Source organism: Opisthorchis viverrini (assembly GCF_000715545.1).
Source record: "Opisthorchis viverrini unplaced genomic scaffold opera_v5_479, whole genome shotgun sequence".
In the NCBI taxonomy this organism is placed as follows: Eukaryota; Metazoa; Platyhelminthes; class Trematoda; order Opisthorchiida; family Opisthorchiidae; genus Opisthorchis; species Opisthorchis viverrini.
The window spans coordinates 230,287-244,766 of record NW_008752140.1 but is presented as its reverse complement, the minus strand read 5'-3'; the positions used below and the strand labels follow the sequence as shown (position 1 = coordinate 244,766).

At 45.2% G+C, this 14,480-nt stretch overlaps 1 protein-coding gene across 1 annotated transcript in view; it reads right to left on the bottom strand.

Annotated features, from left to right (window-relative positions):
• Nucleotides 1-4,844: 4,844 nt before the first annotated feature.
• The window catches only part of T265_15407 (hypothetical protein), a gene marked incomplete at both ends in the record, with an annotated part of 40,095 nt that continues 30,459 nt past the window's right edge, over nt 4,845-14,480 (bottom strand). Inside the window, 2 exons of the mRNA XM_009177954.1 lie at nt 4,845-4,947; nt 8,014-8,111. Of these exons, the coding sequence (XP_009176218.1) occupies nt 4,845-4,947; nt 8,014-8,111 (201 nt within the window). The remainder of the gene's footprint in view (nt 4,948-8,013; nt 8,112-14,480) is intronic.

Sequence of the window (14,480 nt, the reverse complement as noted above, 5' to 3'; positions counted from 1 at the left end):
CAATTTTAACAGCAACACAAGTAGGTTTCCCCAGTTTCATCGTATACCCCGATTCCGAGATTCACACCAAAATTTATCGGTATTGCTTCTCGCGATATTCTATCATCGTAATCACGCTTTTCTTTCCCATGATCATGAGCTCAGCAGCTCACCGCCGCGAAGTCTCAGAGGTTGTTTTAGATTTTAGTTCATGTTTGCCGACTAGATTGCGTCAAATCTGCAATCTAACCATATCCGCTGTTCCGGTCCTTGATTCTTCGGTACTTGGATTTTTATCACGTGCCAAGCAGACCGCCTCTTGTTTCGCCCTCCGCCGTTTTGTATTTGCCATCTTCCTTTTGAATTCCTAACGAGCGGAACTTGAGTCAGCTTGGTATGCCGGTTTGGGCGAGACTAAGTGTACATCGGATAATGCCCACTCTTTATGAAACCTCCCTTTTCCGCGCAAATCGCAGTACGTACCAACCCCACCAGTCACGCTTTAATTCTCTTGGAGCCTTGCGTAGTGCCATTCACTAGTTTGGAATAAACCGTATTAGTAATTTAGTATAAATACAACTTTGACGCAAGTCCCGCATATCAACTAGATTCTGTCTTCAGAGCTGCCACCGGAGCGAGAGCTGCACAACTCTGGTGATCCAGAGACCTGCACATTCTAGAATAGACATGGTACTGACTAACACAGCGGGAGGGTCTCTCCTTCGTGGATATCCGTTGACGTTCGCCTGTGCATGGTTCTTTGGGCAAGGTCCAATAGATGTCCGTTCGCTTGCATTCCAATAAAATGTAACACTGAAACTGTCAAGAACGGACTTTGCGACGCTCTCGTTTCCTCTTTCGAGGACCTAAAAGCTTCGACATGTTCATTTATGGTAGTGATACTAGGCTGAGGCAGTTGGACCAAGCATTGCGAGGCCTAACACGCTGGTCGTCTTGGGTTGGATACGAGGTGCACGGATAATCAAAAGCGTCTACTTCAGATTCCTAACTTATTTTGCGACGCTAGTTTCCGGAACAGTGGAAGCCCGTTGAAAATGGACCGGCGCGCATTCAAATATACCACATTTCCGTCAGTTATGTGTAGCGACAGTGGATCACCGGCTGTTGCTCCTACTGGAATTGTAGCGTGAACTTGGACCACGCAGTGGGCGCTGTTGGTATTCACGAAGCACTACAGGAATCTCACCCTCATTTATCGGCTTTCCAAACACAAGCTTGTAAAACCGTTACCTGCAAGGCATTCCAGCCAGGCAAATGTCATACATTTGGGTCGAACGGGAGCAAGTATAAACAATATTCCTCAAAGTCAAAACGCATACCAGTGGTGCACTACAGGCTATATGACCCAGACACTGGGACCTTCAGTTGACCGTCACTTTGCTGCAGGTCCGGTCGCTGATTCTCGCTGATTTTACTCGCAATTAAAGACACCGCCATGTGAAACTAAGTGATTGTGAAGAGCAACAGAGTAGACAGTACCTGGAGCGGGATGCAATAACGCCGGAATCATCAACATGCTTGTCGACTTGATTCTCTCTACCAGTTTTCAGAAGAGTTTGGAGGAGGAAAGGGTGGAAAGCATGTAACGAGGATCTCCGATGGTTCGCAAAGTGGAAGGTCGAAACGTTGGGCATATGTGCGGGAAAACAGCTGGGTTGGCCAACTGTTGATTCAGTGTTAGAGTACTTTCATTTAACTCGTTACTCACCAGTCAAGGATTCCATCCCACTTTATGAAGTCAAGAAATCAGTGACTCTAGAAATACTGATACAGTGAGATTCATCTTAACACGTATGTAGTTGCCACATCCGCCGAAAATTTTCGTCTAGAAAGTCGACAGTGTTATCCATTTATTTTTGTTGTTTGGAAGGGTCTATTTCTCCTTGTTAGGAATAACCATACTGCGCTCGTACTGGCTGAGGACCTTTCCCTCAAAATTAGAGGTGATAGTTCGTCGCCCCTTACAGCATGACGACCGTGGGTTTGATACTTAGACTCGGTCGGTTTCCAGGGAGATTTCAGTTACATATTCACAAGTGACCTCCTTAAGTTTTGTTCCAGATACTCTGCCAAGTCTTTCGAACATTTTGCTTTGCTCGATTTCAATGTAGTGATTTGATTCCGGATAACGTCTGCGGAAAGCACCTTTGGCGGAGCAGTGTGATTAAACAAGTGGAACAGCCCGTTTCAAGAATTTTTCGCCTCTTCGTTCTCTCCTGGATGTGAGACTATCAAACACAAAATGATGTGCCATGCGTAGCTGTAGTTTTGTTGCACTTAGGATGCTCTCCCAGGAACTGCTTATATCCAAGATCAAACGAAGTGACAGGCATTTGAGAAGCCAGTATTAAAATTTTTGTTTCATTCCAGGGTCCACTAGCTTTTCAGTGGCTGAATCAAGTGTGCATTTCCCGCGTCGAATCAATGGGCACGGTGAAAGCCACAGCGTGCATGTATGTGGTCGGAATCCGCACACAGGCATTCCGTAAAGAGCGACAGGTAAATCTAGGCCATCGGCTGCGACAAATGATATCGATGTAGTTATTAAGAATCGGGCAATTTCCCGAGTAAATACCACGTCGTTGAATGACTTTCCCGTTATTTCGTGAATTGCTGCTGCAAAGAGCAACCAATACTAGGTGCATTTCTGCACAACGCCCTTCACGTGATCCGTGGTTCTCCTAGCCAATATGAGAAATCCATGAAACCGGGGCACAGCACAGCTCTTTTCAACTTGTACTGGGGATCATGGTACCAGCAACTACAGCAAGCGTTTACCACGTTGCAAAAACCTAGATTATTAGAGAAACTGCCCTTGGCTATCCGAGAGGTGCAGTCACTTGGGGCGTTAGCAGACACAAACGCCCCGTCAGTGGAACCCCGTGGAGCAACCATTAAATTGTTTCTATTGATTTTGAAACTCTTGTGCTCGACCACTTATTGCAACATCTACTGCGCATATTCAGCCGCAGCGAGCATTTTGGTACGCACGGTTTTGCCTATATCTTATTTTTAAGCTCTGGCCGATTTTGTTCAGATGCGGTTAACAATCTAAAAGAACAAATCTTTGGGCCTTGTACTTTCCAAACCGGGATACGAACAAATTATCACCGGTTCAGTGGCACACCTGGAATGCTACAGGATCTACTAATGGGATACTATTCCTGACTCCAAATGGTTTGCAGTTAACCTCTGGCAAACTGTCGTGATTCATAGGTTTTATGGAGAACTAATGCTGCCAAAATCAAACGACCCCCAGATAGGGAGCATCGAAACTGAACGCATCTTTTGATGTCAGTGAGCACTGTTCCGTGTACCATCGATCCCTGCACTCTCTATATCAAAGAAGTGGCCACCACCCAAGTTACATTCAAAGCATGTGAAAACTGACTTGCATAACATTTATCATCTCAATTTTTCAAGTAGCTTTCTTGAATTCTGTTTCTCGGATATCAGTCAGCACCTTTGAGGACAACCGGTTATAACCAGTTGATATTCTGCTCTCTAAGTGAAATCATTCCTTGCCCAGCTGTAGAGGAGAAGTATGAAACTTTTAGCCTCACGGGGATTCATCGGTTGTGTGGATCTTACAAACATCCAGTGGAATTGAGCCAATGACTTTTCTGACTTCACTAACAGGATCGAAAGGCCAGTATGATCCCAGAATATTCTAACGGTAGCCACAGCCATTGCAATGTATTTGCCATCGTATCAAGTTAGCTTGCGAGATTTTTTTCATTTTAACTGTTGCAAGACTGGCTGGTAACATGGTCACTGGCTAGTTTGCCAAGCTGGACAATTTGGTTGCAAACGTTTCATAAACAATCGTGTTGATATCATCGGCGCGTAGTTGTACGTAGCGGTGAGTTGGTGGTTGTGCCTGACTGGTAAAATAGTCTACACTTTCCCGCCTGTCATGTTAAACATCTTCTAGTCGCAGACAACAAGTAGTGGCAGGATTCTAGGCAGCTTGTTGATCAACAAGGTGGTGGTACCACCACAGCAAACTGATATTTGTGGTCATCTCCCTCCATCGTGCCCCGTCCACCGACAAAGCATTTACACCTAAAAATATACTGACTACGTACCTGTTGTAACGAAGAAAATAATTCTCCGGGCTGCACGAGCATGCCATCATTCCTAGAATTTATCTATGGCCAGTATCCTTGCGACCATTTCTACCGTTTATCCTGGTGAAAACGTGGTTGCGCTATCAAACCAGTATGCGATAAATGCTCAGAAAAACTTTGGAACTTGAAACTTGAGTCTTGAATTGTGGCTCTCAAAAGGTGATCGGTGGCCACGCGGTACAAATGGCTTCACGGTTTATTTGCTGTTGGCGGCAGCCAGGGTACGGAGAGCAAACGTTCTTCTTGAAAGATCGTAATTGCCAGAAAAAGTCATGATCAGCAAACAACTGCAGGAGTCGATCTCCATGGTCCGTGCGGTGAGCATCGGCTCTCAATCGACCACCCGAATGTGATTCCAAGGAGCTCACACGACCTACTTGAGCATGCAAATTGCCTGCAAGGTTCACAATGTCGGTGCTTTTTGCCTGACAAATGAGCCCGGATGGCTCTCGGTGAAAATTATCCTCCGAATCAGAACTGCGGTCCGTTGTGGCTTAAGCCGACACGACAGACAGGCACGCTTACTATGCCGAGGGGCACTGAGCTTGACTGAATCGGTTACCCGGACCGTGCAAGACGACCGGGATCCAACCCAGCAAAGCGCGTTGAGCTCTGGGACAGAGCTGAACTTCTACGACACACATATTACACGAGTCATCGCTTCTGGGTCACCAGACACACCGAGAGAGACATGTGAAAGAGCTGACTTCATCCCTAGCGTTCCGAGATGCACAACCACGCTCGGATATTGTATGCGTGTTTCATGGACACATCACGCATCGATGATATGGGAGGAAAAGCTTTCAGCAAGCATTGCCTGTTTGCAAATGTGACATAGAGTACGGACGTTAAAAGCTCCCATATAGGAAGGACCTCGTGGATTTAGAAAGGTGTTATTTTTTTACTGTTTGTAGCAGCGAGGAGCCTAAGACCAAACGGCCCAGCGACGTTTGCATGTGCGGTGGAGGGACATCGGAGGACGCGGAGCTGCGTCTATTAATGCTTCCCGGTTGCTCAGACCGAGGAAGGGAGTTTGTTTGAAGTACCCCACTATGAGCTTTGACCCAAAAGGCTGATCCACAAGGAAGTGGAAAACTGTAGGGTTTAGTACGCAGACCCTGACTCTAGTATCTGTCTCGAAAGTCTGACCCAAGAAGTAGTGGGACAATGTAGGGGTTTCTTTGGGGACCCTGTCAGGAGCCGGAGACCCCACATTCTGACCTGCTTGGCTGCAGGGGTTTGACCTAAACCAAGGGCGCGAGGAAGCTGGCATTACTTTTACATTCCTGATGCGGCTGCGCACTGCAGGTTCCTTTCAAGCAGCATCGGGCCCTTTGGTTTCAAAAGAATTTCGACTGTTTGGGATAATGCGTCGAGGGTCACGGTCATTGGTTACGCGATCAGGGTTTGCGGTTTAGAGGACCTATCTTTTCTTACCCGTCCTTCTTCGGGGAATGCAGCATCGCTGTTTCCATAAATAAGGGCATGCTGGTCACCTGGGGTAAACACCTTACTACTTTCACACTCCTGTCACAGAGGACACTACGAATTTCCCGCAGACCGCCTCGTGGCACGAACACTCGTAGTATGAGTTCTCGCTGCTCTTAGTTTGGCTGCTCCCCTCTGGCATGTTTGCACCTTGTAGGACGAGGTTACAACCAGTGTAACCCACGGAATCATTGCAGCACTCAAGCTCGGCCGGCACGTCAAGGTGGCAGCTTTGTGACGGGCACTGGATAAACGAGTCGGTCTGAAGATTTCTGTTCTTCTCCAGGCAATTTCTGGAATACGGTTGAAACTAAGGTTGCTGAACAATTAGAAATAAGATTAATATCGGTGATGACAGCTGAATTTGGACATTCCGCAAGACCCGAGCAGCAAAACTGTAATGTATTTTTTCTGTGTTTGAATGCCAGAATACTTGGATAGGCTTCCTGGATCTCGAGGACACGGTTTATGGTTTTCGAACCGGTCTGAGATCGTGAGCGCTATGAAGTGGATTATTTCGTTTTGCCTTGGTCGTATAAATGTAGCATCTTGAATTCTTTTGAAAACCATGCAGTAATAGGTCAGTTGTCACTACTTCCCATCTATCGATCTCATAAAAATGTTATTGGTCCACAGGCGAGCTGTCATACACACTGTTGATGGCGGATTTGGTTGAGCTACTGCGTGTAAGTAAGCTCAAGCTTCGTTCAGCCAAATGAGAGAAGGTTATTAATGAATTCTGGGGTTCGTGACCTTGCCCCAAACCAGCAAACAAAAATATGCTCACTCTACTACCTGGCTTCCTTCTCGCGAATGTCCGACAAAGCGACATATGCATACTGAAGCACCGTATACTGGCAAGTCTGGACAACATGTTTAACCGGCAACACCAGAGCAGTCCATGAATTTGCACTGATTAACATCAACCTCGGTGAAAACTTTTTGTGGATTCAGTGCCATAAGTTAATAGTCACTATATACCGCGAGGCCTCACAAGTATTCCTTTTGCGTGTTTGCACAAAAACATTCACTGCAGATGCGAGAGGTAATTTTTATTGCGTACTGCCGGAAGAAAATATATATTTCAACCAAAATTCCAGAAATCAGGTCGCCTCTAACATAAACTATTTCGACTCGTTAGAAGAACCTTGGCTCACAAAGGGTTGGCCCGCTGGCTATTTAAGCTTTATTTCATTAGCAAAAATTCTCAACTAGAGACCACGACAATGACCCGGGACTATTTCAGTCAGTGTTTCATCAAATTAGCGAAAATTTCTGAATGACCACCGTCCTGAAAAGAATCAACTTTCACCACAGAAATATTTCCATGATGAGTGTTTTTTAAAAATGTTAAGATCAAAGCAAACAGATAATTCACGATAAAAAATTCACTTCAACATCGTTACAATGAAAACGCTGCTGCGTCGAAATTTGTTGTTGCAACATTTTTTGTCATAGCATCAGATTAAGATGAGTAAGAAGTGATTCATTGTCTCACAACTTTTAGCTAGGGTCTGTCGGCCTTTCCGTGAAACATATGCGACCACCAACCGCCTGAAGTTCGGAAACTGCATTATCTAATTTGCACAATTATGTCGCCTAATTAATCCCGAAACCAGAAGGTTTCTTACAGACATTTGGCGTTGTTACGAGGTCGCGTGTTTCAGAGATTTGCCATATGGTACCAGTTGCTTAGCGTATTTGTTGATTCCAGAATTTCGTTAACCCGGGAACCGATATTCGCTGTATTTGGAACGACTAGCGAATAATCTATAATTGTCCCGCAGCAAAGTTGAAAATCTTGGAACCCACTGTCACCAACCGCAGCATATTTTGTAACCCGATGGAATGCATAACAATCGTTATCAAAGCAAGCAACAACTCCCGTAATCCAGACCACGTGCAACCTCCGTTTTGCAGCTAGGCAACTTAATGATGCTACAGCCGAAAGAATGATTGGGCAATAAACGGCTTACGATAATTACCATCTCCAGCCAGGTACCATGATGCATTTAGGGGGTCTATTCTATACTCCGGATGCATTACAAAATTTTTAGCTTACTAGATTTCCTCCTTACTATTTGCACCAAATTATCTGCTGGCTGATGCACTAAAACGACATCTAGATGTAAATTTGTTTCACTTTAGGCTACGAGGGTGCTACTTGCATCAGGGTTCATTGGCATCTACAGTCACGAAGAGGCATCAACCAACAGAAAATCTGACAAAACATCTGTAGTGACATATAAAAACCCATAATTGCCTGCAACTCAAATTCAACAATTAGATACATGAGAAATACGGAAGAACAATGGGTCGTGGTACAGCTGAACAACAAAGCACGTTGCTACACTCTAATTGTTAGCAGATAGCGAAAATTGTACGCGATATTTACTTGGGATTGTTTGCAATATCGTCGTAGGCGAAAGTGATTATATTCTGCGCTGGAACATTGTTTCTACGCACAAGTTGATACGCGCGATAAACATCCGCCTGAATGAGAACACAAATGACACGTAAATATAAATAACAGGCAGTGTGAGGAATGGAGGCAAAAGAAGGCATCCAGTGGGTGAGGGATAATCCATACTTGGTGGAGTACCAGTTACCACAAAACCATTTGGATGTATTATCCCAAAAACGGGAAGCATGTTTCTCCTCTGTAAGGGCTTTTGTGAACCAAAGTTCTAAAATCAGTGGTGTCCTAACAACGACCTGCTCACCGAATCTGTACGATTTGGTATCCCTTGACTTCGAAAATACGTTCAAATCTGTCGTTCGCTTGTGTTCCAGATAAATACTCACATTGCGGCGAAAATCATGTGGCAATGAAAAAATGGATACAGACGCACTAATTAGGGACCATCGTGGTAGATGGTGTACTGGCATATAGCTTATGAATGAGCCAGCGTAGTCACTGACGCTGAATGACTTCCCTGATTGAAGTACCAGATCATCTTGTTGCTAACACCCTAAAGCCATCCAAAACCAGCCACTCTTCTGAAGCATCGGCGAGCAAACACCTGAAGCGCCTCACATCATCTGCTGCAGAGGTCATGTCTCGCACCCATACAACAAAACTTCCCTCACAGTAGCCTGGCACTCGTAACTCTTAAGATGTAATGATATACAATTTTGACTCCACAAGTGACGCAAATTAGCAAGCGTGATTCAACCATTTGAGGTTCTCGCACCGACTTTATCAGACACATTTCCGCCAGATCTAACACGGGTACCGCGGTATGTAATATCTTCCGAAACTTCCGATGATTCTTCATGAATCGGACGTACGTTCGCAGACCGCACATCCTAAAGCATAACTGCAATTTGTGGGTGCACCTCGCATGCAAAAGGATGGTATATCAGGGTCAGTTTATTTAACAGGGCTTATCCTTCGCTACCGTCTTCAAAGATGAGCGCAATGTCACCTGCGTATTTCAGGTCGACAACAATGTTGGCACCGGGGGTTTGAAAACCTTGCAACGTTCGGCTCATTATTTCATCAGTCGTTAATTCGAACGAGAGGGGAGAGAGTGGACACTCTTGCTGATACCACTTCTTGTAGGGAAGATTTTGGAGAACTCACCCTACACACTGACCAGCCCTGAAGTATGAAAATAAAGGGATCGTGCCATGGGTGCACATTTCTGTGGCATACCCTGTTGAGCAAGTGTAGTTAAAGACACTGACCGATCGACAGTATTGAACGAACCCGAAAAGTCATGAAATACCTTGACTGTGGGTCCTCCGTACATACGGCGTTCTTCAACACTTGACGGAGTGTGAAGATATGGTCAACGCAGGCTCTAACCGGTCGATAGCCCCCATTATTCGAATGAGTTGACGGTTTGTCTGCCACAGAGAAAAGTCGATGTTTCTGTAATACCAGTAGCCTCGTCACAACGAAAGTCAAATTAACAACTCTTTGGTTACTGCCGATTCACCATAGTTATCTGGGGCAGACTCTTCAACCAGATAGGCTTCAAGGGGACAGATAGCCACTGGCCGGGATTTCCACCGCCATACTTGAAAAGAGTAGGTGAAATATCTCCGAGACCATGAGCACGATGAAGCTTGAGCAGGGAAATACACTCGGACAGTTGTGAAACTCAAGGCGACTCCATATTCACAGTTCACCTGTCTGTCGGAGGCCAGGATTCTGGATTGGATGTAGCAAGTGGCCAAGTGAAGTTTTACCCAGTGAGCTGTCCCCAGCAGTTTGAACGTTCTGATTTTCTTCATATCAGGGAGCCTTGTTTACACCTTGAAATTTTTCGCTTTTGAGGACCAGCCAAACGATCAAGTGGAACAGCTTCCGAACGTTTCCAGCCTGCATTGCATCTTCCATTCTTTCGGCCTTTCGAGTCCATCGAGCTCCTCAGTCTGTACGCTCTACCTGACGTCGGATGATGCTGTCAGTCTAGAGTGAGTCAAAAGGAAATCCGTCGCCGGTTCTTAAGCGACGACATGGTCCTATCAGAGGTCCAATATATGGATGAGGTTGGCCGAGTTCTCTCGCAAACGGACATTCCACCTCTGAGTAGGGTTTGGATATCTTTTCTCAGTGGACGATCATATCCAACATCGCACCATCCGGCAGGCGTTTGAGGAGATGGTTGTGATATTTTTGTATGATATCTCGGTCCAATAGCGTTTTAATGGCTAAAAAAGTTGTCGGCGTTTTGCGTACACCTGAAAAGTTCGATGAAAGAAATCAGCTTGCAAGTGAATTGCCGAAGTCCGCGCCGGTATTCCAGAAGCAGCGCAAGCGTTGATCGACCCGTACTCCTGATAAATGGCGCATTGAGGACTGAATAATTTGTGACTATCAAGTTGTCTAGCACATTTCACTCTTCCAAAAATTGGTACTGCGAAGGAACACTCTATGACGGCACACATCTGAGGTGAGTGATCCCCGTTGTCCGTCATCCTCGTGTTCAATCCAAAACGATTAGGCAGTCGAGCATCATCAGCGATTTGTCTAGCTTCCTGGGTAATAATGCTACCAGCAACGACAACCTAATCTGAGCTTTTAGCCTGCTGTAGCAGGGCACCAGTATTGTCATAGAAACAGTCCTTGATGATTCGGGGATATAGTTAATTGGGCGTGTGCGGACAAAATGAAAATGTGCGATGAGCCCCAATTCCTCCAGATTCTCCCACACCTGTTTTCAAACGGACAGCACAGAAGTGACTACTAATGGATATCCGGTAAAACTGGGAAGATTACCCTCGTTTGCTCAATGCAATATAAACGCCGGCACCTAGAAGAGAGCGAGAGGGAAGCCAGTTTGATCGCACTGCTTGAGTCCTGCATCCTTGTTTCTGACAGACAACATGCCTCGATGCAGCTGTAATTCGGCATACGTCAAGAGCCACCTGCTGACCTGCGTTTTGGTGTGCAAACAATATAGGCGGCTTGGTTGACAGGCTTTTGAGGTACAAAAACAAACTTTGAGGTGTTTAGGGTGGTGACTGGACTCAGATGTACAGACGCTGCTACTGAATTTGACGCGAGGCAAGCAGAGCTCTCAGTCCTGGTGATTAGGCCTGAAAAATATATTCAAATATGGGTAGGGGTGGCGGATGAAAAAACGTGTAGTTAGAAGGGAGGCCTCAAGAGTAGCATTTTTTCGTTTACCCGCCCTGCTATTACAGCGGGTGAGGCGTTACTCTGATGGCACCACGAAGCAGCTCATGTGGCGTGATAGTATTATCAACTGTCTATATCTTGGTTGTGTGAGAGCTAGAATAATCCCAAGACGCCCGCACTTAAACAAGAGAACGTTTAGGTTTTTGAGTCTCAAACCTAACTGGAAGGTAGGCGTGTTGAGCTGATAATGCAAGTGCACCAAATGTTTTACGGAACATGTCGACACCCATGTTCCAAATTCAAACATGCAGGGCCAGGAGAACTCCGCACATTGACCAGCCTGGTAGGGAGGAATGTGTGAAGTGGGGACTGCACAGTATAGCTCAATGCTTGTTCGCTGAGCTTGGCAATTTAATTGCAAACATTTCATCACCAATCGAGGTGACGTCATCAGTGCGCTATTGGGGAGCGTAGTGGGACGTAGCATTGATTTGGTGGTTGTGGCACAACCACCAGAACGTTTCCATTATTGGTTACCGCCCGGCAATGACTGCTCAATCGTTTTAGAAAGCCTAAGATATGGAACCCCTCCGGTGTCCAGATGTGTAGCGGATTACGAATTGGCAGTGAACCAAAAGGGTGGCCTGATTTTTATATGGATGCACCGTGAGGACGGGTGTGAAAAGCGCACGTGAATGATATGGCGACGGCAAATTGCTCGCTATCATCAGATACCGTAGAACGCAATTTATTCTAAAGTGGATAAGTAATTATGCTGTGCAATTCTGCATCCGCCGTACGTCTTGAGATTGCCAAGTGTAAATCTCGGGTAGAATCAACTCCAACCGTCATGAATGTTGTGGCATTCCATCTATTTGAGTAGCCCGAAACGTCTGTACAGACTATCCTGGGGAAACGCACGCTAATCTAATCGGGAACAACAAAAAAATGCTTCCGAAATTTCTGCACATTTAGCTACGGCGTGGCGTCAGTTTTACTTTCAGAGGCAGAACATTGGCCTCCTTGGTCCGAAGTTTCATATGTTATAGATAAAATTAGCTGGCGCTGCGTGCGGGTTATTTTCGAATGCCGTTGTCGTTGCCCGCCGAGCGCCACGTGTGTCTGGTTGGAGAATCACGTCCTGTTCACTAGTATGAGTCAGACGATTTTCGGGAAGATTCACTCATCCTCAGCAGGTATGCTGTGCAATATACACCGAATAAGCCATGTGCTACGTGGGCCAGAGGGCTGCACACCCACTAAAATTTATCTGCCAGCTTGGTGATTGATGTAGATGACTCAGAAGGGATCCTCAAATAACCTGACAGCAAGACTTTAATGTGCATTTCAACCAACACAGTAACCATTGTTTCCGCGGTTGAACGTCTTTAGATGAGACGATTCAATGATGATGTCAGGTATAGTTACGTAGTACATTTAACAAAAGTCCCCCATCGAAGCATGGCTACACGTTGGCGGCTTCCAAAAATCCCTGCCGTGTGACAAACACAAAGGATTTACGTTGTGGAACTGACCGAGTCCCTACTTCAAACGTTCGAACCTAACGATCGCCTTTTCTCATCCGTTGTGGACAACAACGGAAGCAGTGGGTTTTGGTTCGCGGTTTTATATAAAAAGCTGCAATGGTGGATGGGAGAAGCTGCGGGAACAAAATTACGAAACAACATGGCTACAATGTGGAACTTAATTACAAAACCAGATTCTATCTACATACCTTGAAGTTTTAGACAGAAAAATGAGATGCGTTAGTCGTGATGAAAAACCTAATGTAGCCGAAACACCAAATAAACCCGTTTTCGCACTTGTCCGATCAACCTACGCTGCATCTAATCAAGGAGGACAAACTTTTAAGTAAATATGTAGACAAACCGGGATGTTTTGATGCGCTTGGAATTTCACAATCAACTTTTGTTTTTCAGACTCGACACATCTATATTCCGTTTAGGTAACCACTCTTTTGTATTTAAAATACCACTATGTAACATTATTGTTGTTTTATTTATTTACCGCTCTCAAATAATGGCCTATTACTTTATGTGGATTTTCCAAAGATAGGCTCAAAAATGGAATTTAGTACCTCAGCGTCGATACGCAAATTCATTACACAAGATTTGCATGAATGGAGGGTGATAATATACCACAAGTAAAGACCCATGTCAAGAGGTTGGACCTCTTGATCCCAAACGGCAATCAGTTCTCTGGTAGTTGTCACGTTCATTCATCAAGCCAGTGCCTAACCTATGAGAATACAAACTCCCTACGCTGTGAAGTAGGCTCGTGACGCTTGCGTCAATCTATGAATTTTCGTGTGAGACAATGATGCTTTGTAATGCAATACCTACATGATAATTGGTACCTTTATTTGTTCTTTTTATGTCTCTAATACACTACATCGTTAATGGTTCAAAGCTATAATTATTTGCAATTTTCTTCCGTTCTAATTAAACAGGGACATCAGTTACCTTGTTGTCGAAGTCACATGAATGTTTAATGTAAGCACTCGATTTCCCGGTGAGGGGCTTTAAATACCGCCCAAGAATCTGGCCAGTTCATTCGGTAGGAAACCTTGTCCGTCTACTATCTGTCTCACCGACACATTTGGTTTATGGATTTTTGGAAGGCCATTAAATCAGAAGGGGATCACCAGTTCGTGGTAGGAAACCTTGTCCGTCTACTATCTGTCTCACCGACACATTTGGTTTATGGATTTTTGGAAGGCCATTAAATCAGAAGGGGCTCAACCAGTTCGTTCAGTCACTCACTATAGGAAGCCTCGATGATGGGTGTGTAAACCGCCTGTAAATTTCGACATTTAAATGCTGGGTGCCTCAACTTAGCATCTAGCAAGATGCCACGAATTTCCAGAGTCGAAGGAATTCGCTTGTAACGAGGCGGTATCTGGTCAGTTCCTAGCGCAGTGCATTGCCGTTCAACTGGTGAGTGCAACGGAATTCAAATGAAAATGTTGTGGTAACGGTTGACAGTCATTTTCCTTATCGCATGCTGGGGTTTTGAGCAGCGTTCAGCCATCAGTCACACATGTAAAACCGAACTTGCGATCGAAAGTAAGCACTTGATGCAACCGGACCTGCGCGTTATGCGAGTAATTGTCGTCGACCTATTATCCAGGCAGTATTCGCCGAAGTCCCGTTCGCTGTGATCATTTCCAGGTTATCTTACCGCAATCGGTCTATTATTTGACATAACCAAAGTGGTTAGCGCTCACCAATATTGGACATATTGCCGCT